The sequence below is a fragment of the Carlito syrichta genome, unplaced genomic scaffold, assembly GCF_000164805.1.
Source record: "Carlito syrichta isolate Samal-C Ts95f unplaced genomic scaffold, Tarsius_syrichta-2.0.1 Scaffold303679, whole genome shotgun sequence".
Taxonomy (NCBI): domain Eukaryota; kingdom Metazoa; phylum Chordata; class Mammalia; order Primates; family Tarsiidae; genus Carlito; species Carlito syrichta.
In genome coordinates this window covers 102,427-128,677 of record NW_007247775.1, presented here as the reverse complement: position 1 = coordinate 128,677, position 26,251 = coordinate 102,427, and the positions used below count along the sequence as shown (strand labels likewise).

Below are 26,251 nucleotides of genomic sequence, written 5' to 3'. Positions count from 1 at the left end.
TGGCGGGCGGAACTCAGCGCCGTGTCCACGCAGACTACGCGGACAAGCCCCTGGAGAAGCCGCTGAAGCTGGTCCTGAAGGTCGGAGGCAGCGAAGTGACTGAGCTCTCGGGGTCTGGCCACGACTCCAGTTACTACGACGACAGGTCCGACCACGAGCGAGAGAGACACAGGGAGAAAAAGAAGAAGAAGAAGAAGAAGTCGGAGAAAGAGAAGCATCTTGACGACGAGGAGCGCAGGAAGCGGAAGGTAAGGGCCTGGGACAGCGGCTGCGGGAGCGGAGACCCAGGACCCACAGCCTGCCTGGGAAAGGGGTGTTCTGTTTGTAGCGGATCACATCCCTCCGGGCAGCGGTCTCTGTCTGGGCTCCTGGTGATGTCAGGTGGCCCCGCAGTTCTTGACTTCTACGGAGAAGAATTTCAGGGTGAGCCGCAGAGAGTGTCTGGGTCTAGTTCCTTAGGGTGAAAGACACGTTCACCCTGTTACTAAATTAGGTCACTGTGTCCGCCTCACTAGCGGATTGTTCCTCGGCTGACCCCTGCTGGGGGTCTTTACCAGGAAGGGAATCTGGAGGAAGGAGGGTCTTCAGGACAGGCTTGGCTCCCCTAGCATCGTGCTTCCCCTGGAAACAGAGGCAGTGACGAGGTGGATGTGTTTAGATCCCACCTGCCCCTGCTGCTCTCATCCTCTGACTCTGCCTCCCAGGAAGAGAAGAAGCGGAAACGGGAGAAGGAACACTGTGACACAGAGGGCGAGGCCGATGACTTCGATCCCGGGAAGAAGGTGGAGGTGGAGCCACCCCCTGATCGGCCGGTCCGAGCCTGCCGGACGCAGCCAGGCAAGGGTCTCCCTTTTCAGAGACTCCTGTTGTCCAGAGCTGGTCATTGCAGATCAAGGGTTGGCACTGTGTCCTCCTGCTTTGGGAGAAGCATGGGAAGGAAGAGGACCAGTGTTTGCTCTCCAGGGCCTCATACCAGGTGTCTCCTGGATTTGAGGTTTCTGCCAGCATCTTCGAATGTTGAGAGCAGGGGCCTGGCTCATTACCCCTGGTGCCTTTGACGATTTTTCCCCGCTGCACAAGCTAAGAATGGTTTGTGCATTTTTAAGCACTTGTAAAAAGAAACCAAAAAAGGCAGATCCATAGTGACCATCTGTATGTGACTCACAAAACACAGACTTTTAATCTGGACTTCAGGTGAAGTTTGCCAGCCCTATGCCTAAAAATGTGGTTTTATGTGCCCTTACTTCCCCAAGTAGGGCAGAATTAGAAGAGTAGTCCCACACAAATCAGACTCATAAGAGATGTGCATGTCAAGAAAAATGCAAGTCATTACCTTGGGAAGAAGGAATCCCAAGGTCCAAATGGTAGGTCTGAAGTGCCTTAAGGTGGCCCTAGGCCGAGACGTAGAAGTTGGAGGGACATGTCTGTCACTAACTCTTCCATCTGCCGGGTGTGGTGTTTAGCCAGAATTCCTGACTGACCACGTTTTGCATTCAGAAGTCTCTCAGCCTTCGTGCACACGGCTCTTGGTGGCGGGGTATTTGTTCTTACAACAAGGGCTGTCTTCCTGGTCACACATAGCATCCAGTAGTTCCCAGATGACAGGGAAACTGAGGCAGCTGGGCTTTGGGACGTGGGCCACTGGGATGGGAGGAGAGTACTGCTGGAGTCAACCATTCAGGCCACCAGAAACCATGGGAGCCATGCTGGCTCCACTAGATGCAGGTTCTGGAATGCTGGTGGTCCTCTGCAACACCAGTCATTTTGGCTTCAGGCGTTTCCTTTCTCAAACTGGGGCTGGACAAAGGTGGGAAGGCAGGAGCTTTGTGTTGCAGGCATCTTGGGGAGAGGCTGCTTGTTTTGGCAACCCCCCTCACCTGTGCGAGTCATTGCCTGGTAAATGGGGCCCTTGGGGCGGTCATTGCCAGGCATGTTGGGGAGTGGGGAAGGTTAGGTATAACTCAGGTAATTAGGTGGTACCTGTGTCAGGTTAGCATAATTGCTGATGGTGGTTAAAATACTTTCTGCCTGTTTGAGGTTTTGTGCCTGTTCCCCCAGCCCGCCAGCATACCTACAGAGCTGGAGAGGTGCCGGTGCTTTCTTGGACATACCCGGTCTTCCCTTAAGAGCGTTACCATCAGGGATCTGCTCTCTGATTCCTATGTGGGCCCAGAGGTGTAGTTAACAACTGCATCCTCACAGGAACCCCCACGTGGTGTATGTTTTTGTCTCTATTTGCAATGGCGAACCCGAGGCATAACCAGAAGTTGAGGGATCTCAGAATAAGCCAGTGAGCCCAGGATCAACCTCTGTCCAGAGCTTTGTTTTCTTCTGCTTACCTCGTCTAGGAGAGTGGACATGCCGAAGACAGACAAGTGACAGCCCCAACTGTTGACTTAAGGGCTCCTGGGCTTGTGAGGGCTTTTGAAGGCTGATGCCCTGGGTGCCCTTGCCCCCGCCCACCCAGCTGAGAGCCAAGGCCGAGTCTGATTTCCCTTTCTATCCCCAGTTCTTGCTTGAGTGCCATCACATTGGTGCTGTCTAGTGAAGAGATGCCAGATCTTCCTGTTCATCTTATTTTGTTTGTTTGGTTTTTTTTAACTTTCTTTTTCAATTGCCAGCTGAGAATGAGAGCACACCTATTCAGCAGCTACTGGAACACTTTCTCCGCCAGCTCCAGAGGTAAATCTCAGGCGTTTCTCTCTCTCTCTCTCTCTCTCTTTCTCTCTCCCCCCCCGCCTTGCTTTCTGAGTTGAAATCTCACTCTGTTGCTGAGGCTGGAGTGCAGTGGCATGACCAGGGCTCACCTTAGCCTCCCAAGAAGCTGGGACTGCAGGCATGCACCACCACGCCTGTCTAATTTGCTGGCCTTGAACTTCTGTGCTCAGGCAGTCTTCCCACCTCAGCCTCTCAAAGTGAGCCACTGTGCCCGGCCTCCTTGGGCATTTCCAAAGGGCCTGTGTCTGGGGTGTGTGCAGTGTAATTTTTTTTAGAGGTATTATCCCCACTGCACCCCACCCCTGGCAGCTGTGAAACAGGTCCCGCCCCTTCACGGGGTAGATGCGATCTACACGGAGTGAAGCCTGGAGGCTAAGGAGCACAGCTGAGGGGGGGCGGGGGTGCTCACAGATTCCTTCGCTCTGTGTGCTTGGAAGTCACAATAGAGTGGTTGAGAGGAGGTCGAAACTAGAACAGGACAGTGACAGGAGCTGGGACACCTGTGGGGAATTTTTATTATGCAAAGTAACTATCATCTTAAAAGGCATACCTTAATAATTGTTTCTAAGAAACAAAATATGGTCCAGTGTGTGACATTTTCAGATTGTAAGGAGTTTTGTATTATTTAGATACAATCTTTCAGGGTTTTTCTACTTTAAGTGAAGATGTTTTTGCTTTCAGGAAAGATCCTCATGGATTTTTTGCATTTCCCGTCACGGATGCAATTGCTCCTGGATATTCGATGATTATAAAACACCCCATGGATTTTGGCACGATGAAAGACAAAATTGTAGCTAATGAATACAAATCCGTCACGGAGTTTAAGGTATGTTGGCGTCACTTCCTGAAATGACGGTGCCAGCTCCGCGTTGATGCCCAGAGAGGCATTGCCCCATGGCAGCCGCTAGGTGAGCAGCAGTCTCTCCATTGCGTGTGCCTAGCAGCAGTGTTCTGGACACGTGCCAGCTCGGGCTCCCTGCCTGAGGCCAGGCCCTGAGGGCGCCGGCTGGCTGGCAGTGGGGATCGGGACCAGTGACTTGGTGCAGGTGGCACTCTCCCCGTTAGGGTGGCCAGCTTCAGAGCTCAGTCTCCAGCCGACTGTTGCCGCTCATCTGCCAGAGGTGCGTGCTGCAGCAGTTGGTTAGGATACTAGAAGACCAGTGTCTACAGATGACTTGCTTTCATTCTGAGTTACTCAACAAGGCTCTCGTTAGTGGGAGTCTTTTCTGATAGTTGCAGGGAACTGTGTGTTGACAGAATTGTAGAGCCTCTCAGAGATAGTGGCTATCACTGTCCCCTCCTGCCTGGTCCCTGGACTTGTACTTGAAGGAACCAGACTTTCACTCCTCCTTGTTTCTGTTCACATCCAAGTTCTCCCAGAGTGAGCGCAGAGGGCTGGAGAAGAGTGAGACGCTGCTCACAGCACTGTTATGAGGCTCAAGAGGAAGTTACAGGTGCCAGTTCACTCTCCACCGGGATGCTCTCTATGCAGATTGAGGCCAGTGAGCACCTGTGATCGTTTCATTTCTCTGAGCTCTTTTTTTTTGAGTCGGAGTCTCACCCTTGCCTAGGCTGGAGGGCAGCGGCACGCTCGTGGCCACCGCAGTCTTGACCTGCTGGGCTCCGGTGATCCTTCTGCCTCGGCCTTCCAATTAGCTGGAATGACAGGCGCACATCACCATGCCCAGCTACTGAGTTCTTCCAAGTTATTTTTTGTGGTTAGAGAGCCAGATTTGTTTCCTACTAGCCTTTTCCTCTGGGTCTCCTTTGACAGGAATCTAGAACTATGTGCTATTGTCCATTGGGTGTTTTCAACTTGATAGCTTTCTCTCTTTCTTCCAGGCTGATTTCAAGCTGATGTGTGACAACGCGATGACCTACAACAGGCCAGACACCGTGTACTACAAGTTAGCCAAGAAGATCCTTCACGCAGGCTTCAAGATGATGAGCAAAGTAAGAAGCTCGCCAATGGCAGCGAGCCACAGAACATGAGAGCCTGTTCTGCCTGGCGGGTGCCTGCACAGACACAGCAAATGACATGCTCCATCCACCCCACTGCCATGGTGTTGACCCTTCTGCTCTAGGGTAGACGTCCCAGCCGCCCTCTCCCTTTCCCGTGCCTGCTTGTGACCTAGCCGTAACATCTTATTCAGGGTTGGTGGAAAGTTCCAGGTCTCTTGATCTCTAGCCTGGGCGTTAGTGTTACTGGATTACAGCCAGCTTCGTGGGCTTGAGTGGCTGCTCACTGCATCCAGACGGGACAGCCTTGGCCTCTTCGATCTTCCTGAGTGGCCACCAGATCTGTGCTCTGAGCCAAGCCGCATGCGTCATGCATAGGTGAAGTGTGGCACCTGCCGCATGCTGGCCTGTCCTCCCCGCCAGCTCTGAGCCATCGCCAGCCAGTGGGCCACACCCCTTTGGTGCTGAGCCGCCATGACCACCTCCCGCCATGGAGGGTTAGCAGTTAGGCCAGGTGAGGCTGTGGCCATCCCATCCCATCCATCGTCATGGCTCCTTGGCTGAGGGAGAGGTAAAGTCCCTGCTGCTCTGTCCTTTCTGATTCTAGGAGCGGCTGTTAGCTTTGAAGCGCAGCATGTCGTTTATGCAGGACATGGATTTTTCTCAGCAGGCAGCTCTTCTGGGCAATGAAGACCCAGCTGTTGAGGAACCTGTTCCCGAGGTTGCGCCAGTACAAGTAGAAACTGCCAAGAAATCCAAAAAGCCGAGTAGAGAAGCCATCAGGTAAAGGCTCTGCGGCACTGAGTCCGCCTGTCGGAGCTGAGCACCCGCGGTTGGGAATGCGGGTGCCTTATGGGGAGAGTGGGAGCGGGACGGCATGTCCCACAGCTGACCTCAGAGTGGCTATTGAGTGGGAAACATGCTCTGCTGGCTTCCTGAGGTCCTGTCCTGGACCCTTCTCTCGAGGTTCCAGGTGTGGACCCAGCAGCGTTCGGCTGGAATGCTTTCCTAGACCTGACATTTCAGAGGAGGCAACGGTTATCTCCCCGTTCACCTCGAATATGAGGTGCCCGTGTGTGTGGGTAGTGTCACCGTAGTCACCCAGGACCTGGGAACCCTTTGGCCATCTTTGGGGGCAGTTTGGTTGCTCTCTGACCCAGGCTGTCTATGTGCCATCGCAGCCCACAACCATCCTGTGGCCACCAGGACACCTGGGCAGCCTCTCCTGCCACCTGCCATGTGCTGACCTGGGAGAGGCAGCAAATGGCTCCGTGACCTAGTGTAGCTATGTAGAGAACAGTCTTGGTTGTTCCTCCCTCACCCTCCCATGAGGATGAGGCTGGCTGGGCACCATGCTCATGCCTGGCACAGTGAGAGCGTCACCTGTGTGTTGCTGCCTGGGAAAAGATCACAATTCGATTTGAGGTTCCCATAGACTGCCTGTTGCTCTCACACTATGGTAAAGTTGAAATTTCTAGAAAGTCATGGTCTCCACTGTGTCTTGTGTGGAGCTGCAGCCTGTCTGCCCGTGTGCGGGACTCACCAAGTTGAACAGCTGGGGCAGGGGGGGTGCTGCGCAGGCAGGGGAGGGCTGTGTCTGCTCTGGGTGCCTCCCTCGGCAGTGAAAGGGTGCTGGACCTCCAGACCAGCCCCGGGTCCCAGGGCCTGGACTCCCAAGGCTTAGCAGGACCTGTGTGAACCAGGAAAGTGACTCCGTTTCCTTCGGGGGCTCCTGCCTTCTGGGCATCCCCCCAGCTCTCCGCGGGTGCTGGCTGTGTCCGGTCTTGTCCTCGAACTCAAGAGTGTGTGCCGGTGGCCTGGAGCCTGGATTTTACCCTTTCAAACAGAGTGGCTGGGTGTCGTCAGTCAGTGGAGCGCCCGGGGCTTCAATACTCATGCTCCCTGGTGTCACGCAGTCATATGTCGTGGGCTGCATTGCATGGTGACCTGAGTGGGGACTCCCAGTGTTCTGGCTCTGTGCTGCATTTCCAGGGGCCACTGTGCCACAGGGATGTGAGCCGAGCCTTCTCATGGACAGGGCTTGTCATAGGCCTGCAGCCATTCCTGGCTGTTCTGACGTACATGCAGATGTGTGCCCAGGGCAGGAAGGGGCCCTCCCATCTGCTTCTAGAACCTTCCAGAGGAGGGGAAACTCCTTGGGTCAACTGTTCTACTTGAGAACGCCTCCTCTAGGGGAACCTGGGGCCATCTGCCAACGCACATGCCAAGGGCTGACCTGCTGGCCACAGTGTGGGCCTGGTTCATCAGCCTGTGAGCACTGCTTTCAGCCTGCATGAGAGTTCTGTCACTTTTCTGATGGTGCCTCTAGTGACTGACCAGAGTGGCGCCTGTAGCTTTTTTCTTTTGTTGCTCTTTAAAGTGACTGAAGTGTTTAACTGAGTCGCACCTGGTCTGTGGGTCTACTTGGCTCGTGCTTACTCTTGTTCTAGGAAAAGGGTTTTATTTTGTTACGGTTAGGACAGAAAGAAATGCTTGGAGCCGGGCTCGGTGGCTCAGCCTGTAATCCCGCGCCTTTGGGAGGCTGAGGTGAGTGGATTGCCTGAGCTCGCAGGTTCGAGACCCGCCTGGGCAGCGAGACTTCATCTCTACAATAAATAAAAAAATCAGCTGGGCTTGGTAGCGCATACCTGTAATTCCGGCTACTTGGAAGGCTGAGGCAGAAGGATCGCCAGAGCCCAGTAGGTCAAGGCTGCGGTGGCCGGGAGCAGCCACTGCACTCCAGTCTGGGCGACAGAGTGAGACTCCAACTCAAAAAAAAAAAAAGAAATGCTTGGGAAGGAAAAGGGCGTTCCAGGGCTCTTGGCTATCCTGCCCCTTCTGTCCACGGGAAGCATCAGTGGAGGGCCTACTAGGTGCCAACGGGGGGAGTGCACAGTGGGGTGGGCGCCTCCGCCTGACTGGGTGCTGGCTCTGCCCACAGCTGTGTATTTGAGCCAGAAGGGAATGCCTGCAGCCTGACAGATAGCACAGCAGAGGAGCACGTGCTGGCACTGGTAGAGCACGCGGCCGACGAGGCTCGGGACAGGCTCAGCCGATTCCTCCCAGGAGGCAAGGTGGGTCCCACGGCGGTCCTGGGGCTGACCTAGCTCCCAACGCTCAAGTCTGTGTTTTCTTGCAGGACGGGACTGACACAGCCCCGGCACCACCACCGGAGTCAGGAGAGTGCTGGGCTGCAGGGCCCTGGTCAGAAGTACCTGCTATTTGTGGTCCTCCACCAAACTCGGCCCTGGGCCTCACTGCAGTTCCCTCAGAGGCATCGGGGCCTCTAGCAGGGCTGCCCCAAGGGATGTGGCATGCGGGATCTTGGCTGTCACAGATCCACGGTCCTGATGGAGACCCTGCCCACTGCGGGCAAGGCTCTGGCGTCCGTGTTTCCTTCTGAGTGTCTGTGAGTGGGTCTGTGTGGGGTACTTCCCCGAGTTGGGCCTCCACGTGAATCCCTCGTGGCACTGGGGTGGATCTGGTCCTGCAGTCGTGAATCGCCACCATGCGTCCACTTGGCTGCTCTGCCCATCCTGGTATGGCTGGTGGGAGCCCATCCAGGCACCTCTCTCTATTTGTTCTGGCACAATCTGTACTAGACCAGGCACATCCGGTAGAAGTAGAGTGCGAGTCACGTCTACAGCGCCAAGCTTTCCAATAGCTGCTTTGAGAGGGATGCAAGTGACCTGGTAAACCCAGAATTCTACCTCAACACGTAGTCTGTGTAAACTGAGCCGGAGCTTTGCCTTCTCCTTTTCACGTAGTCTTCCAAATGCACATTGTATGGTCTGCAAGGATGTTGAATTGACCACGTTTTGGATATGTCAGATTACTTAAAGCCTCTTAAGATGAGTTTTATCTTTTCCGTATCCTTTTTTTGTAATGCCACTTGTGTTGTGACTCTGTTGGCCGCGTTGGCCTGTACTCTGTGCTGCAGCCCTGGAACTGCCCATTTCTCCAGAGAACCCCTTACTAGGGCTTCTCTTACTAGGGAGCCTGATGGCATTGGATGGAGCCAAGACATGTGTGTACGTGTGTACATGCACTGTGTGCGTGGTGCATGTGGAAGGGATCTGGGGGCACAGTGCTTGTTCCCTGTGGAACTTCTGACTCCACCCAGCCCCACAGGGTGCACTCCACTTGTCTTCCTTCCGCTTCTGTGACTCCCAGTGTCCTCTTGTGCCTGACCTCCCGCCTTTCCCCAGGCCCAGTCTACTTTGTCTGGATTCTGATACCCCTCACAGGATGAGGGGACTACCCCACACAAATACCCTGCCCCGCTCCACTCTGGCAGGTGACCACTTGCTCCCATGTGGATGTCACCCTTGCTTTCAAGCCCCGCCACCTCTGCACGTCAGCCCTCCTCCTTCCTCCCCACTCATCTGCACACAGAGGTGCCTCTTCATCCCGGATTCTCCTGTTGGCCTGCAGACAGAATTGGGGTGTCAGGTGGTGGGTTTTAAGGAGGAGCAGGTTCCCACGCATACTCTAGAGGGAAACCTGCAGCTGCCAAGGTAGTGCCATGTTGTGACCTGTTGACGAGCTGTCTCGGTCCCATTTTGTCCAGGCTTATGTTTGCTCCCAGGTGAGTCCACAGCCCTCCTTTTTGAAGGGGTCCAAGGAGCACATGTGCACACTTTGTTGGTGCAGGGTGACCTCTTGTTCAGGGACTGGCCCGAGAGGGGCCTCTGCCGCTCACAGCAATGAATCGCTTGGTGGCCCTCTGGGTTTTGTCCACACAGCCCCGCTTGTGGCCTCGACTCTGTTTGCTTCAGTGCAGAGCTCCACCGCAGAAGCCAGCTGCCCTCCCTCCCTCTGGGGGCAGCCTCTCAGGTGGTGCTTCCTTCCAGATTGGCTACCTGAAGAGGAGCGGGGACGGCAGCCTGCTGTACAGTGTGGTCAACACGGCCGAGCCGGACGCTGATGGTGAGTGCCCTCCTGGGACTGTGTTCCGCTGCCTGCGTGCTGGCCCTGTGACCACTGCGCCTGCCCCGTGCAGAATGTGTTGCATGTTGAGAGTCCTTGTCATGAGATGCTGTCCGACTTCCTGTCCTGTGCACGCCTCCTGACATGACACATGTGCTGTGGGGGCATGGATGGTTGTCCCGCAGGGCTGGGGTGCAGGTCTGGCCTTGGTCGGAGCTCCTGAAAAGCGGCTGGGAAGCCCTTTCGGCTGGACTTGGCCAAGCACATCGCCAGGTCCCCACGTTCAGTCCTCATCCAAGCCAGAGCACCCCTGGAGCTTGGCAGCAGTTGAAGAAGAAAAGGGCCATTTGGTCCACACGTCAGGGGGAGGTTGAGGACAACGTGCACGCTGGGGCCGTCCGGCATCATGGTACTCTCGCAGTCCTTGTTACTTTGACACTTGCCTGTCCCTTTGAGAAACGGTTCAGAGGCTTGTCCTTTGAAGAAAGGTGTACTCACCGGCATGCTCGGGGAAGCCGGAGCCAGTGAGGGTGACCTTTTGCCTTTCATCAGTCTCACCCACATGCTGAGAGGCTTCCCCAGCCCTAGGTGAGTGGGTTTATCTTGTGTTCTCAGCGATTGCAGAATGGAAGGGGGCTGAGGTATGATCTTCAGCTTAGCTTCCTCAAGACAGTAGGCGTGTTGATCGACACGTAGCCTGGAAGGAGCATGGGGAACTGAGGAGGCCTGCCCAGATCCCATGCGTGGCGTGTGAGGGATGTACTTGGCCTTGGACTTGCAGTCAGATGAGTGCACCGGGCGCAGCACTGCTCATGCCTCTAGGATGGGACTTCTTCCTGGAGGGACGAGCGATCGGCTTGCACACGTCCAGAGTGCTGCCGGTGGTGGCCAAGCAGCAGATTCTCTGTGATGTCCACTGGGACGTCATGAGACGGAAGGGACTGCAGCCAGTTGAGAATGGCCATGTTCTCAGGGGGTCCTGGCAGAGTCCTTTCCCCACCGCACCATGCCCACCACAGCCTGGTGCAGGTGCTCCAGGCACTGTGCCTGATGCCCACAACACGCATGTCTGTGTTGCAGAGGAGGAGGCCCACCCGGTGGACTTGAGCTCGCTCTCCAGCAAGCTGCTGCCGGGCTTCACCACACTGGGCTTCAAGGACGAGAGGAGGAGCAGAGGTACGTCCCTGGTCCCTGGCCCTCAGCTGCGGGGGTGGGCGAGGAGGGGGCGGGCCATCATGCTGCCGATGCTTGCTTCAGGGTGTTCCTGGTGTGCTTTGCCGCCTCATCTGGGCTCATGTTTTGACACTGGTCAAATTAGGGCCGATTAGAGTGACAGGAGTAAAATGGTACGGGGTATGGGTTTCTTGTTGTGAAAATGTGGTGAGCACCCTGGTCCCGCCACGCCTTGGAGATCTAGTCATGGTTACCGTGTGCTACCACCCTGTGCTTTCTGTCCCGAGGCATTTGCAGAAACTTTTGTTGGGGCAGGGAATGTGACCCCGGGCCCTGTCCCTTGTCTACTGCTGCCATCTGCTGGCAACTCCTGCATGTCCCCCCCCTGCCCCCTAGGCCTCTGCTGCTCAGAATGCTCTCTGGTGGGTCAGCTTAGGGTAATGTGGGCGCAGAAACCCACTGCTTTCTGCCTTCCTGCCAACAGGATGGCTCAATGTTCCCACCAGGCCACGCCTTGGCTCACAAGCTTCCTGCTTTCTGGAATATTCTTTCTCCAGCTCTGGGAGTTAAATTCTACTTGTGTCCTATGTTTGGGTCTCCTGTTAAGGGATGCCTTTCATAGTGAATGATCCTCTTCCCTGTGTCAGCCCTCGTTCTGCCTCTCCACCTGGGGCCCCATTGCGTTCACGCCTCGTTTACTGAGACATAACTGGTCTTCACCTTCACAGTTCTCAACTGCAGCCCTGTCTCCAGGGGAAGCTTGGCAATGTCCAGAGAGTTTTGATTGTCTCACAGGGGGTGGGGGTGCTACTGACAGCTAGCAGGGAGAGGCCAGCAATGCTGCTCAGCACCCGGCTGGACCTGGCACAGAATCAGCTGGCCCTGCAGTCATTCTTGCTGAGATGGAGAAACTCTGTGCTCACACAGACCTGGACTCACTTTTCCATCCTCCTCAGCAGAGGCCAGCACTGTGTAGGCTTGGTTCCCAGCAGTGTGTGGGGGTTGGGACTCCCTGGCCGGTCAGTGCCCTCTGCCCCTGTCATTAACCCAGTCGCCATGAAGCTCTTGCTTGCAGGGCTCACTCCCTTGCAGAAATGTGAATCATTTCCTTGTGGTCAGACCGCAAAGGTAAAGCAGGGTGAGGAGTTGATTCTGCTAGGTGCACACTGAAAACTGCTATGGGGATGAGAATTCCGTAAGAATTCTGTAGAGATGGAGAGAGGAGGGACTAGGGTGCTGGCTGCGAGCAAGGGTGGCCCCCCACCCACTGAGAAGTGGGCGGGGCCTGCATTTTGTGTCCTTCCAGTGCGCCTGACATTGTTTCTCTTCCTTTCCTGTCCCCCCTCAGTCACATTTCTCTCCAGTGCCAGCACCGCGCTTTCAATGCAGAACAATTCAGTGTTTGGCGATTTGAAGTCGGATGAGATGGAGCTGCTGTACTCGGCCTACGGAGACGAGACAGGCGTGCAGTGCGCACTGAGGTAGGAGCCCACCACTGCAGTGCTTGGAGCCCATGCCTGTGTGGTACAGACTCCATCCGTGCCCGCTTACAAGTGGATGGGAGAGCCTGCCATGGTGGCTGTCGACACGGCAGCAGAAACAGTCACCATAGTGTTTTCAGTCACCCACTGTCTACCACAGGCCAGTCCTGAAACTCAGGTAACTCGGTCAGGATTTCTAGAAGATGATGATCCTGGTGTAGCTTACAGAAAGATAGCGTATTTAGTCAACTGTGGCATTTGCTCAGTGAGCCTGTTGTCCCATGATTGTGTTAAGCGCAGTAGTCGCTTTTGGGGGCTGCTAGTTGGGCTTCTGTAACAGCGCTGCAGATTGGACTGCAAGTCTGAGACGAAGTGAGGCTGAGCTGGTTCTGGAGGCCCTGCTCTTCGTCTTGTGGGCCACAGCTTCTCCCTGTGTTCTCGCGGGGCCGTCCCTCTGTGTCTGTGTCCTGGTCTCTTAAGGATGCCGGCCACATGGGGTGGGGCCTGCCCTGGTACTCATTTCACCGTGATGACTCTTGGAAGGCCCATCCCCAGGTGCAGTCGCACTCGGAGGCCTGGAGTCAAGACTCTAGGGACCACCTCGGAGGAGGAGACACAGTCCTGCCCATCACAGGGGCTAAAGCATCAGATTAAACTCACAAGTGGAGCGCTGTGCTGCTTCCATAGAATGTTTGTGCGTGTGTGTGTGTGTGTGTGTGTGTGTGCGCGCGCGTGTGTTTTGTTTGGCAGAATAAAAGTGGTCGCCATTGTAGAATTTTAGTAATTTTTTCTGAGAAAAATGACTTTGCTACCCTATAAAAAAAATGGAACCTTTGCATATCACATCCTCATTTTATTCTTAAAAAGAATCCAAGATATATTTGAAAAGTATCAAGAATACTGTTAGCTCTGATAAAATAAATGAATCTCTCACCCAGATTTTTGTGACAAAAAAGTAAAAGTGGAAAATGAGATTTGTGTAGGAGAGAGGATGGTGTCATGACTCGGGGACTGAAGAGCCGGTTGCACCCCCATCCCCTGTGGGTCCTCCACCCAGGCTGGCACCGGGCCTCAGTTCTCCTCATGTTACCATGTTAGTGGCTCGTGACTCTTCAGGGCCACCATTCCCCTGCCATCCAGACTGTCATTACCTGACTGCTTCCCTCTACTTTTACCTGGCTTCGGCTCCCAGCACGCAGCCAGTCCTGTGTTGCTGCCCAGTGTAGACTGTAGGAATCTTGCTTGCCTGGCAGCTGCCGGCGACCACACAGAAGCAGGTTGCGTCGGCCGAGGGCTAGGGGTGGGGTGGGTACATGGGTCGCAGGCCGGGGCCTCTTGGTCCCGAGCACTCCTACCACACACCTGTGGTGTTCTCCAGCGTGTTGACGTGGGTCCCTGCTCCACACAGTCTTGGGGTGAGGGGTTTCTGCCTCCTGGGGGAGCATTTCCTGGGACGGGGTCTTTGCTTCCAGACCAGCAGTCTGCCTTACTCCTGTCTGTGAAGGCCTTCGAAGCCAGGGAGCTCTTCTGAGGCCCTGCTTTATGCTTTGATTCTAGGACTGTGGGTTTTGTTCTCTGCCTACTTTTAAAATTGTAGTCATTCTGTTTTCTTAATGCATTCACATGGCCCAAAAGTCCAGTTGCTACTAAAAGATGCATCCTGGGAGTCCCGCTCCCACTCCTATCCCTTCTGCCCCATCCCTCAGCAAGCATCAGGTCACCAACCCCGAGCACTCTTCACAGTCTGCTGGTGTTTTAAATGCAAAACTGGCCGAAAGATGTGAATACCCTTCTTCACAGAAGTTGACATGGCCTGTGCTTCCATGGTGGAGAGTGTACTCAGGTTGCTCTCCCCCTTGCTGGCTTTTTCTTCTGGAGGTCTTCTGAACCTTTTGGGGTCATGGACCACTTGGAAAATCTAATCAGAAGGGTCCGTTTACTCCCCCAAAGAGCGCCAGGTCAGGGAGGTTCGTGAGGACGATTTGAGGAGGCGGCTGAGGCAGCAGGCTCTCGTGACCAGGGCCACCCCAACAGGTGGGCAGTGAGTTCTTGACGTGAGAACCCGTGGTGTTTTCCAGCATGTTCTCGTGCCTCCCCTCTAGCCTGCAGGAGTTTGTGAAGGATGCTGGGAGCTACAGCAAGAAAATGGTGGATGACCTCCTGGACCAGATCACCGGAGGAGACCACTCAAGGATGCTCTTCCAGCTGAAGCAGGTGGGCTGCTGTAGGTGCAGGCGCCCTGGGCACTCCCAGTGGGAAGGGCCTTCCAGAGCCTGGAGTCTAGCCGGAGGACACGCAGTGGGGTGATCCCTTTGGGTGGCCCTTCTCTGTGTTTCATCGCTGCTATGCAGGTGGACTGTTTTCAAAGGGTTACAGGCATGCATCAGTCCTGGAGCTCTTCTGATTTCCGAGTTCCCAAACCACTTCCATCAACTGTCGTTTCCCTTCACCCTCCAGAGTTTTCTTGTTTCCTGTAGTTCCAATTTGCTGTCTGTTGGTGTGCTCTCTGCCTTTCTTTTCATTCTGCCTTTGGTTTTCAAATTCATTTTCCCTGCATATGGAATTTGAGAGTGGCCTTTTCTCCCTCATAAAAGGTGTCTGACTCACCTTGTTTCTGAAGAGTCTGGTCTTCCTGTCTTTGTTTTCCATTTGTAACCCATTTTCATGTCAGATTCAGAGTGGGCAAACTGCCGCCCTGAGGCCAGATCAGACCTGCTGTCTGCTTCTATGTAGCTCACATGCTGAGAGCACGGTGTTTTCTCAAGGCTGTTGAAAACAAGGAAGAGGAAGGCGATGCTGCAGGCAGTGTGTTGTCACTGAGTCTCGTGTTCTCATGCCTGGGCCCTTGGCGGAACTATCTGCTGGCTGGTGCTCAGGATGCTTCTACGTTGTATCTTCATGAGTTTTCAGTAACTTATTTTCCTTGTGCCTTGGTGGACTTACCTTGTGTTTGTTCTGCTCAACACATATTGACTTCCTTGGATCTGTCAATTTATAGTTTTCATCACATTTGGAGGATTTTCAGCCACTGTATTTCTTACATATGTTGACAGAAGAGCCAAATTCTGTAAAATAGTTAATGAGGTCTGTTCTAAGCCAAATATGAGTGACCAAGGCCCATGGCATAGTCCAAAGAAGTCCTGAGGATGAGTGCCCAAGTCATTGGGTTGCAGCTTGGCTTTATATGTTTGAGGGAGACAGAAGTTACCAAAAAGCAACACAAATTAATACGTGTGCAGTTTACGATGGTTCTGCCTGGAAAGGTAGGTCATCTTGATGTGACAGCTTACAGGTCATAGATGGGCTCAAAGGTGATCTAGCTAGCAATGGGCAGTAAGGGTTACGCTTTGTCCAAAGAGTTTGAAATCAGCCAAGGAAAGGCTTGAGTTCGATCAGCAGGGTTGTGGACCAAGGTTCTTGTGACCAGCTGAGCCTCCAGGTGGCAGCTGCAGGAGACTAGGTGGGCCTCTCTGGTGGTCGCACGCTCCTGGGAAGGGCATCCTCTACGGATGGCTTTCCAGGTCGCTTCAGAGTGCGTCAGAGAATCAGATTTGGGGTGAAGTATCTTGATTTCCTTCGGGGCCTGCTGCCTCTCATGGCTGCACCCACATCAAGCTGGTGTCTTATTGCCAGAGTGTCTGTTTTGTCAGTCTTCTGGCCTCTGTTTTAATGTTGATGTGCGTCAGGAGTGTTAAAACCGCACAGAGGAGTGCTTATAGCGAGGTGTGGCCGACCTCTTTCATGTCATGGCCTGAGAGTTATTTTTCCGGTTTCTCTTGGCTCAGGGGAGGTTCCATTGGTTGAGGAACTTCACAGTTTGTTTTTGGTTTACAAGTGTCACTTTCTGTTCTTGTTTCTTTCATCTTTTTTTCTGGGACTTTTTTCTGGGACATACCTTGAACATGTGTCGGGCATCATGGTCTTATTTACCTAGCACGGATGCTCCATTGGTGTTTTAAGGGAGGAAGCTGGGTTTTTAGTTTCGTTTCTGCTGCTGTGGCTTCAGCTTCACTGGACTGTTCTTGTGCCATGTCCCAGCTGACGAGGCATTCATGATAACGTTCTGTTGGTTTTGGGGCTTGGGTTCCATTGGCTTTTCTGCATGATGTGAAGGCTTTTCTTTACATCTCTAAGCCGTGTCCACAGTATGCATGACAGCTGCTTTTAAAGGTCTTACCCACTCATTCTGTCACCTCTGTCGCTTCTGTTCCTGTGTCTGCAGACAGGTTTTCCTCTGGTCGTAGGTCATAGTGTGCCTTGTGTTTCTACCAGCGTGGGTTGGGTGTGTGTGCCCTGTGGAAGGTCCGGACGCCTGCTGTCCAGTAGACAGACACTAGCCACATGTGGCCACTGTGAAATTCGCCTGTCCAAATTTAGATGTGACTTCAGTGTGAACTGCAAGCTGGGATCTTAAAGACAAATAAACAGTGTATAAATATCTTCTCAGCAACTTTTATATACAGGCTGTATCTTGGGATAAAAATGTTTTCAATATGTTGGCTTAAGTAAAGTATGTTCCAGTTAATTGCAAGGTAAGAGTAACTTGAGTGTGGCTACTAGAAACCGTTGAATTAGGCTAGCGCTTATCTTATATTTCTGTTGGACCAGGCTGGCCTGGATTTCGTGTCTTTTTTAAAGAATACTGACATCCGTTTTGCAGAGAGCTGGGTTTCTTGTGACCTGGCTGGGATGCAGCTCTGTTCTAGGGCGGGTGTAGCCCTCATCCCAAGAAGGGCCCTTCCTGCGCTCTCAAAGGCTTGCTTTTCTTTAGGCTCTGCCCTGCCAGGGCTCTGAGAATGTTGGCTGTGGTCTCGCAGTTGGTTCTTGAGCTCTGCGGAGTCGGCAAGAGCCTGCTGGTCCTTGTAGTTTTCTAGAACTCCTGAGCACAGTGGCCACCTCTCAGGAGCCTGCCCACCAACCCATGAACCCTGCACCTGAGCTTGCTTGCTGCCCTGTGCCAAGGTCACCTCCAGGCGGGAAGCCCATCTACCTGCCATTGCCCACGCCCGCTCTCTGGCCTCACCGTAGGCGGAGGGCAAAACACTCGCTCGTGGCCTGGAGTGGGCATGCTGTGTTGGTTTACTCTCGATCCTGGTCCCGTCACTTCCGTGAAAGGGAACCTGAGTTCCAGAGTTTACAGTTCTAAGTGCCCCGCAGTGTTAAGTGATGCTTAGTGTTAAATGTGTAAGTTAAGGAGTGCTTATGTGAGGAAACAGGAAAATCACGGTACTGTTTATTTTTCTAGTTAAAGGCTTATGAAGTCACAGCGTAAATGAGTCTCAGCAACATTCTGAGCACAGATCTCAGGTATGAAGGAGTGTGTTCAGGTGACTTTCTGAGGAAGGTGCGCACAACAGGGTATCTTAGGCAGTGCTCCTGTCAGTGTAGGGGACATGCGGCCCCACGGCCTGCCACCCACAGCAGGTGGTGCCAGGAGGGGCTCCAGTTGTGCGCTCCTGTGCATGCTGGCCTCTCTGGACTCAAGCCGGTCTCAGGCTCCAGCTCTGGGGGAGTCGCTGGGTATCTCCCGAGAACCCAGGGATCCAGGTCAACGTCCTTTGTTTTGGCCGCCCAAGGCTACAGAAGTCACATCAGGTGTCCTTGGTCCCTTTCGCATCTCCCTCGCCCACACAGCGCTCTCCCCAGCACATGGCCCCCTCGGTCTTGTGGTGCTAAGTGAATGAACGGGCTGTGGGCCAGGTGGCTACCAGCTAGGCAGAAGCCTTGCACGCCTCAGCCTTGGTCCAGGGAGGCAACGTGACTCTGAGGAGCAGACTTCCTGGGGCAGCACATGGGCCATTTTTAGTTCACACGTCTCATGTCAGTGAGTCATCCTTTCTTAGGAAATTGTTTTGGACACACTGGTTTCTGTCCATTTTCTTTGCAGAGAAGAAATGTTCCCATGAAGCCTCCAGATGAAGCCAAGGTGAGTGGTTGGGACTTATAGGTTGGGGCCTTGTGCTCGGGTTCTTGGAGGCATCTGCGCTCAGCGTGGAGCGGCCAGCAAGGAAAGCCAGGGTTGTACTGGGGACAGAGCCTGTGTCTGGTGGGTGCCGTCGCCTGGCCGTGCTTCCCCGCTGCTTTTCTAATGACTTGCAGGGAGGGGTGGAGTTATAGCACCTTCTTCCAGATCCAGAAGCGAGAACTTCAGAGCAGCTGGTCCTGCTGGGTGCTGTCCTCATGGGACATCCTACCAGGGATGGGCAGGGGTCTCTGGGGACCTGCTTGGCAAGTGAGCCTGGGCTGCGTACCTGCCCGTTGGCAAGTGTATGCCTCAGGCAGTTGCAGGGTGGGCTTTGGTCTGGGGTCCCTGGGAACTTTGAGAGGCCTTGACGTACGTCTGGGGGCAGACGCTAGGCTGCAGGGAGCCGGCCAGGGCCTTGGAGCAGGCTGTAGCCTGGTCCTCACTGGGGAAGGAGAGAGCTATGGTTGGTGGTGGTATGAGGTCTCAACACCAGTTTCCTGTTTGGTCATGGTTTCCCTTTGGTCATGGTTTCGTGTTGCGTAGTGTCTTGCCCTGATTTCTCTAACCCCAAGAGGTCAGCACAGGATTGTTTGTTTCATCGTTGGTCTGAGTAGGTTCTTCTTGGTCATAGATTTGTACAATCTCTCATGTACTCAAGCCTGTGGCCCTCTGGGAGCTTTGATGTGCAGGACTTGGGCTTGTCATTTCTGGGGATGGGCCCGAGATGACACGCAATCACAGTGATTCCAGTAGCTGGTACCGAGTAATACCTGGGTTCTGTTTGTGTTGACCTCGTCTTCCTTGGCTTGATCCTTGTCTTCTGCAGGTCGGGGATGCCCTAGGAGATGGCAGCAGCTCTGTTCTGGACTTCATGTCCATAAAGCCGTATCCTGATGTGTCTCTGGACATCTCCATGCTCAGCTCTCTGGGTGAGTTGAGACTACCCTCTCCTGCGAGACTTCCCATGGGGCTCCCGCCTGTGCAGCGATGTCACGAGCAGTCGAGCTTTAGTCCCCACGTGCTCTGGACTGACAGGGACAGGAAGACCCTGTTCTCTCACGTAGGGTCTTGGTCCCCAGTCTTGTCTCCTGACTCCTAGACCCTGGGGGTCTCTACAGTTGCAGTGTCTCCTGTGCTCGTGATTCAGGGCTCGGCTCCTGGACAGCCTGTGGGTGGGGTGGGTGGCCACAAGGGCCAGTGCTTTCCTGGGTCCTGCCTGCGTAGTGGGTCTCTGAAAGAGTCCCAGAAGGACCAGGCTCAGAGCGTCCTCAGCGCTGTGCTTGGGGCTCCGGAGAAAGCCGCCCTTGAGTTCTGCCCCTCCCTGTACTCTGCACGCCGCTTGCTCTGGTATGCGCCTGTGTCCTCTGCCAGACTCCTCCTTGTAAGCACGCAGACAAATGGGGTGTTCTAGCAGGTAGTAGAACCCAAAGAGAGGGACATGAGCACTGCAGTTTATGCTGGTCGGTCAGAAGCACAGGCCACGACCTGGGTCTCGACTGGCCTTGGAAGCTGGGGTCGTCTCGGAGTCTGAGTTCATCTCAGAGTCTGATGCTGCCTCCAGGTTTGAGGCCAGCTGTCACTGCAAAGCTGCCTGGTCGGCATCAGTGTCGTGCTGGGGGTGAGAGCAGGAAGAGCGAGAGTCCCAGTGGTGGGGCTTCCTGACTCGGCCCTGGTTGCCTGGTGTATGCACTTCCAGGTGGTCTGACCTGGCCAGGGGCTGTAGGGTGAGGGCCCTGCGAACCTCAGCCACTGTGTGCAGAGCCCCCAAGCACTCCTGACTTGGGTGTGTCGGCCTGAGCACGTGAAGGTCAGACACAGGCCAGTGGGGCTGTTCTGCTGAGTACTGCAGCGTGGACACCCCTGCCCCTGGCTGGGCCGGCCTAGTGGGCTCAACTGACGTCGGATCATCTCCGTATTCCCACAGGGAAGGTGAAGAAAGAGCTGGACCACGATGACAGCCACTTGAACTTGGACGAGACCACCAAGCTGCTGCAGGACCTGCACGAGGCGCAGGCAGAACGCGGTGGTTCCCGGCCATCGTCCAACCTCAGCTCCCTGTCCAACGCCTCCGAGAGGGACCAGCACCATCTGGGTGAGGCGGCACGGACAGACATGGCAGCAAGTAGTGTGTTGTCAGGGAAAGGCCAGAGGCTCCAGGAGCCTGTGTGTGGCTGTGGGTTCAGGCCCTGGGGCTCAGGGGCCTCCGTTGTGGGCTCCTGCATTGACACAGAGGCCAGTCGCTGCTGTGATGCGTGGGCTGTGCCCGTGCCAGCAGATGGCCTCATGGCCTGGCCTCCAGGCTCCGGTCAGGTGCCACGCCAGAGTAGGAAGCTGTGGGGCTGCCCCCGCAATGTGCTGAGCTGGGCTTTGGGAATCTGTCCAAGCGACTGGCCCCAATGCTGTTCTGCCACACTGTCAGCTTAATACTGGCCTCCATGGACCCTGGTGTGGTGTTTCTCTTGGCCCTCCTTGGCCGGGGCCCTCTTGTCTCAGGATAATCAGGGCTGGCACTGTCCTCCCTGACTAGGATGCTTTGGCCTCAGCAGGAGGGCACCAGGCTTTTGCTTTGTGCTTCATCGGTGTGCATGAGTTGTCCCTTACTGAAGGCTGAGTCATGCTTTCAGCAGAGTGATTTTTGACGTTTTCTAGGAGCTAAGTGGCTACAGTGGCTTGGCTTGGGCTGTCTGAAGAAGGGCTGGTGTTTTTTGTCCTATTGCCCTTGTGACCCAGGTGTCAGCTGTGAGTGCCTGGAGCAGGCTGGGTGGCTGTGGGTCAGCGCAACCCCTGCAGACCCACTTCCCCGGCATGACTCGGGTGGTGGCAGAGCTGCCCTGGGACCCAGGGTCTGTCCAAGGGGCCCAGACCAAGGAGCCCTCTGTCTTGCAGGAGCTGCGCCGAGTGTGATGGCCTAGGGGGCCAAGCCATCCCACAGGTTTCCACAGATAGCCTCCCTGAGGAGCAAGGGAGGGACCACATTCCTCGAGCTGGCTGCCGGGCTTGTCCTGGCTTTGCTGATGGTCTTGATTCCTGGAGTTGCACGTTGTAAACCTGTTGTGTGTTGAAACCCTCTGTTTTTCTCAAAATTGCAGGAAGCCCTTCTCGCCTCAGCATCGGGGAGCAGCCAGATGTCACCCATGACCCGTATGAGTTTCTTCAGTCCCCGGAGCCTGCGGCCTCTACAAAGAACTAACCCGTGGGTAGTCTTCAGTCACTCTTCCCTTTCTTAAAATTTTAGCTTGCACATGCAGAGTTTTTATCATCAGATACAGGCTTGTATTGTGTTCCCTTTGGCATGTGGGAAGCCTGGGGAGGTGGCGACTTGTCTGTGATATCATGTGAGCAGTAGAGAGACAGGGTGGCCATGCATAACCTCTCGAGTCCTGGACAGTGAACTCCCACATCAGGGTGTGTGACCAGTTCACGATATGTGAATAGTGAAGTCGGGGACTGAGGCATGTGACCAGTCCATGGCATGTGAATAGTGAAGTCACACCTCCAGGTGTGTGACCGGTCCATGGCATGTGTGTTTCTGAGCATCGTGAGAGCGTTGTACCCTGGTCTTGCTGAGATGGATGCTCCCGTTTCTGCCTCGTACATGGGTTGCTCTTGGGAGGCTCAGGCTAGGCTGTGGGCCTCATTCAGTGTCTTGCACATTCTTGTTATGCACCTGCGTTTCCAAGCAGGCCTTGGGGGGCCTTATGGGAGTTGGGGGAGCCCACGGGACAGGCTGGACTGAGGGCAGCTCCCCATCTTCTTTTTCATCAGTGAGCCTGAGTGGGACATGTATGCTGCTGGAAGGAGTCAACAGCCTGTGGTGACAGTGACGTACTGGGTGTCCACGACACGACTTGTAGCCGGGAGTGTTTGCCGGATACCCGTGTGCATTTGCAAAATGCCAAAAGCACAGACCTTAGGAAAAGGTTGAGGGTGCCTCTCATGGGTCTTCCCCACAGATGGCTTTGCAACTCCCAGCTGGTAGTGTCTTTGCAGCCAGGTGTCACCCCCAAGGTGAAGTTCAGTGCAACTGTGTGGCCCGGCACAGCCTCTGATGAGATACCTATTTCTCACTTATGGGAATGTGGAGGTGAGGAATCTGTACCCTCCAGAGGTGGGCACGGAGGGCACAGTCATCCTGGGGACACGGTGTGTGTGTAAGGCTGGAGGGCCCACAGGCAGTACTTGGGCCCACACACATCACCAGATGGGGCCACCTCACCAGCCATCACCAGGCACTGTGTGGTGGGGCGCAGGTCCTCATTGGTCCTGGTGAGTGCCAGTGGAAGGGAGCAGAACTACCAGCCTGAATGAGTGTGGGAGCACCTGTGGTCAGTTATGCAGGAGTGGGTGTGCGGCTGGGTGGGGGCAGTTGCCTGGACCACATGCTCGCTGGTGCCAGCAGCAGACCCCACAGTCTTAAACATGAGCTGGGCCTGCTCTCCTGCCTGAGACACTGCCACTCACCACGCCCCTGTGACTACCCCAGGCTTGGGGATGGCGCCCTGGAGGCAGGAAGGCCAGGAGAAGCAGTGTCTACATCCTCGGCCCCAGGTGGGGAGGTGGGCGCACTGCCCTGTCAGGATTCCAGGGACAGGCCTCCCCACCCACAGACGGATGCTTCCTGCAGCCTGGGAGCCTTTGTCTCACTGACGGGCACACAACCTGCGTTCTGTAGCAGGAAGTGCCACGTCGAGTGCTGTACCCCGTGTGCACCAGCCACTGGGACAGGATGTGAGGTTCACTGAACCTCTCTGGAGGTGAGGGCTCCACCTGAGGGCCTGGGCGCACATGTTCCTCGGCTGGTTGTGGGGCTGTCGTTGCTGCCTCAAGATGCACACGGCTCAGAAAACTCAGCCCCAGCTGCCTTGCCGCTCCCATGGAGGAAGAAAAAGCCATCTGACCAACGACCATCTCTGTCTGTTTCCAGAACATTCCACCATCTTAACAAGAAGACCTTGCCCATGGCAGTCACCCCCTCCACCAGTCCCTGGTAGCCACCATCTCCTTCCTGTCTCTGGATTTGCCCATCCTGGGTATCCCATATCAGTGAGATCGTACACAATGTCACTGTTTGTGTCTGGCTTCAGAAACTCAGAATATATATTTTTTTAATTTGGAGTCTCACTCTCACCCAGACTGGAGGGCAGTGGCACACTCACGACCACCCCAGCCTCGACCTGCTGGACTCTGGCGATCCTTCCGCTTCAGCCTTCCAAGTAGCCGGAACTACAGGCACATGCTACCATGTCCGGCTAATTTTTTTGATTTATTGTAGAGACAAGGTCTCACCAAGTTGCCCAGGCTGGTCTCGAATCCACAGACTCAGGCAGTCCACTTGCCTTGGCCTCCCAAAGTGCTGGGATTCCGCTGAGCCTGGCCTCGGCATGTTTTCAAGGCTCATCCATGTTGTCGCCTGTGCCATCATGGGCCTGGGCGCGACCTGTGCCTTGCCACAGACCCTGTGGCTCAGGCCACTCTTGGGACGTGGCCACCGTGAGGAGGGCCTGGGCCTGGGGTGTCACAAGGGGCTGTGCCCGAGGGAGACAGGTCTCTTTACCAAGACTAGTGGGGACTCTTGGTCAGAAAACCTGACAGGACTGGCATCCAGGCTGCGCTGGCCACATGTCACAGGCCAGCCCAACCCGGCTCAGGGTCCTTCTGTCCTATTAACTGCTGACACAGGAGGAAACGGGAACCACAGCTGTTCCCTCGAAGGCTGCCTGGGCCCATGTGCAGGGTGGTCGGATGTTCCACACAGCTCTTCCCTGTTGGAAGCCATGCTTCTAACTTGTCCAGTGAGGCATGGGTGCGTGTGTACACACATGTGTGCGTGAGTCGTATGCTCACCACGCCTGGCTCCCTTGCGTGGCTACTCGCAGGCTGACACTGGGCAACTGTGTCCCCTCCCTTCCCCTACACTGACCCTCCTCCTTTGCCTTTTGTGGGGACTCTGGTGAGGGGGCGTTTCAGGGTCTTGGAGGTGTTGAATTAGAGCCATGGGCAGGTTCACAGATGCGTCGTTGGTCATGATGGATAGGGGCCAGTGACATCAGACACTGCAGCACCACCAAACACATGGGGCGGCTCACAGGAGGGGCGGAAACATGAGCCATCACATTCCACCAAACCCGTGTCATTTTCAACTCCTCTGTGTCGGTGTGCCGTCCAGGGTCAGGATTGTGGCTCTTTTTGTTCTGTGGCCTGAGTCTGCACCATGTGTCATGTTGTCTTCCTCAAGGCATGCATCCCGAGGGAAGGCTGTTTCCCAGGGGTGTGGATGACTGCAGTCAGCTGGGTGTTCCCTGTGCCCCCCATGCCTCCTCCAGGGGTACACAAGAACTGTTGTGTCCCCTGGACCTCCAGTGTCTGGGTCATCACCTAGGGCGTGGTGTGGCTGCCCTGTGGGCTCTGTGGGATTGGGGACAACATGGTCTGGCCTGGGCAGCACATAGACAGCTCTGGGGCCATGTGTCCCTTTGGGCCCTTGCTGTGCTCTGCTGCAGTTTCTGGATAAGAGATGGGTGCAGCAAGGCCTTGGCCTGCCCATCTGTCCATGCTCCCAGCACCCCTCACTCCTGAGACAGGCCACCCATTCAGGCAGCGCTGCTGGGCACTGGGCAGCCCCAGCCACCACTGTAGCAGTTGCCGTTTACAGCACTTTGGTACTCAGTGAATATGTCACCTTGAGGGTCTGTGCATGCTGTGTGGACTGAGGCCCCTCTGCTCCATCTGGGGTGGACCCCCCTGGTGTGCGCAGAGCTTTGTCCCTGGCCAGGGCCATGGAGGGAAGGAGAGGCAGGCTGGAAGCTGCAGGTGGGCTGAGGGGCGTGTAGCCAGCACCATGTACCTCTGGTCATGCCCCTGCAGGTCACCACGTGTCTCGGGAGCAAACAAGGGGAGGTGGTGGGACCCATAGTGGAAGTAGCATCTAGCTGGGCCGCACGCCTGGCCCAGCAGCTCCGTCTAGCATCGTTCCAGCCATGGGCCACACCATGGCTTAAAATCCCACAATCGGCATTGTCCCACGGGGCGCCTGGGATTTGTTGCGGATGTAGACACTGAGGCAGGTACCTCGTCTCCTGGCTCTGCCCCAGGCCCTCTTAAGTGCCGCTGAGCCTCCCTGTTGGCTGCTGACCCCGGGCCCTTGCTGGCCTCTAGGTGCTTGGGCCCAGGAGAGGCTGGCGCTCAGCTAGCCCTCCTCAGCGTCCAGAGGCCAGTGAGGGTGGAAGGGTCGCATGGCCCACGGTCTGGACAGGGCACAAGTGTGCGTACAGGTTGTATCGTGATGGGGCGTGTACAGTGGGGGTGCCGTGGTTGTTTCCCCTCCAGAATGCAGGCGTTAGCACCTGCAGCTGTGTGACATGCAGGGGGTGGGGCCGTGGGAAGGCACGAGGCCAGAGGGTCCTTCCCAGTGAAAGGATTAGTGCCGGCAGAGAAGGGCTGCGCAGCGTCCACTCTCACCTAGTCGCCTCCCGCCCGTGAGGACACAGCGCCCTTCCCCTCCCAAGGTCGCAGCAGCAGTGAGGTGCCATCTTGGAAGCAGAGAGCAGCCCTCCCCAGACGCCACACTTGCCCATGCCAGAACTTGGACTTCCAGCCCTCAGAACGGCGAGAAATAAATTTCTGTTCTTTAACATCACCCAGGCTCAAATATTTTGTGGCAGAAGCACCGAGGGGCTGAGGAGTGGGGTTGTGTCTGTGGAAGCAGGTGGGGGTGTGTGACCCGATCTCTCTATGGAAAAGGGAGCATCAGCACCAGGCCGCATCGCCTCTTGAGTCAGGGATTTGCTCACTCAGACCTAGTGAGTCAAGGCCAGACGGCCAGCCCCATTCACTCTCACTTGTGCTTCGTCTGTGCCCTGACATGGCCAAGCTGCCTGGAGATGGGATGCCTGGCTGTGGTGGACTCTGGGCAGCAGAGCCAGACACAGCAGGTTCTGGTCGATATGGCCCCTGGCTGTGATGCCTGCCTTGGGGTGGCACCCAGGAGGCCACTGCCCACTTTCCATCCCCACCACCAGAGGCAGCG

At 55.4% G+C, this 26,251-nt stretch overlaps 1 protein-coding gene across 3 annotated transcripts; it reads left to right on the top strand.

Annotated features, from left to right (window-relative positions):
* The first annotated feature begins 24 nt into the window (after positions 1 to 24).
* BRD9 (bromodomain containing 9) lies at positions 25 to 25,861 on the top strand. Of its 3 annotated transcripts, XM_008059056.2 has the most exons (17): positions 25 to 248; positions 705 to 837; positions 2,622 to 2,682; positions 3,400 to 3,544; positions 4,561 to 4,671; positions 5,285 to 5,460; positions 7,619 to 7,751; positions 9,531 to 9,606; positions 10,687 to 10,782; positions 12,128 to 12,260; positions 14,363 to 14,474; positions 18,148 to 18,186; positions 19,052 to 19,154; positions 20,150 to 20,317; positions 21,315 to 21,418; positions 21,991 to 22,309; positions 25,731 to 25,861. In XM_008059056.2, the coding sequence occupies exons 4-15, from the start codon at positions 3,461 to 3,463 to the stop codon at positions 21,413 to 21,415; spliced, it is 1,332 nt and encodes a 443-aa protein (XP_008057247.2). In that variant the 5' UTR covers positions 25 to 248; positions 705 to 837; positions 2,622 to 2,682; positions 3,400 to 3,460; the 3' UTR covers positions 21,416 to 21,418; positions 21,991 to 22,309; positions 25,731 to 25,861. The 3 variants fall into 3 exon arrangements, with proteins under 3 accessions (XP_008057247.2, XP_021568560.1, XP_021568561.1); XM_021712885.1 differs by lacking the exons at positions 21,991 to 22,309; positions 25,731 to 25,861 and having other exon boundaries at positions 30 to 248; positions 5,345 to 5,460; positions 21,315 to 21,568; XM_021712886.1 differs by lacking the exons at positions 25 to 248; positions 705 to 837 and having other exon boundaries at positions 2,598 to 2,682; positions 5,345 to 5,460.
* Positions 25,862 to 26,251: the final 390 nt, after the last annotated feature.

Excerpts from the sequence above, each read along its gene's own strand:
- BRD9 (XM_008059056.2), top strand. The coding sequence starts at position 3,461 with ATGATTATAAAACACCCCATGGATTTTGGCACGATGAAAGACAAAATT. Across the intron at positions 4,672-5,284 it reads GCTTCAAGATGATGAGCAAA|GAGCGGCTGTTAGCTTTGAA; the intron begins GTAAGAAGCTCG and ends TTCTGATTCTAG. Across the intron at positions 14,475-18,147 it reads TGCTCTTCCAGCTGAAGCAG|AGAAGAAATGTTCCCATGAA; the intron begins GTGGGCTGCTGT and ends TTTTCTTTGCAG.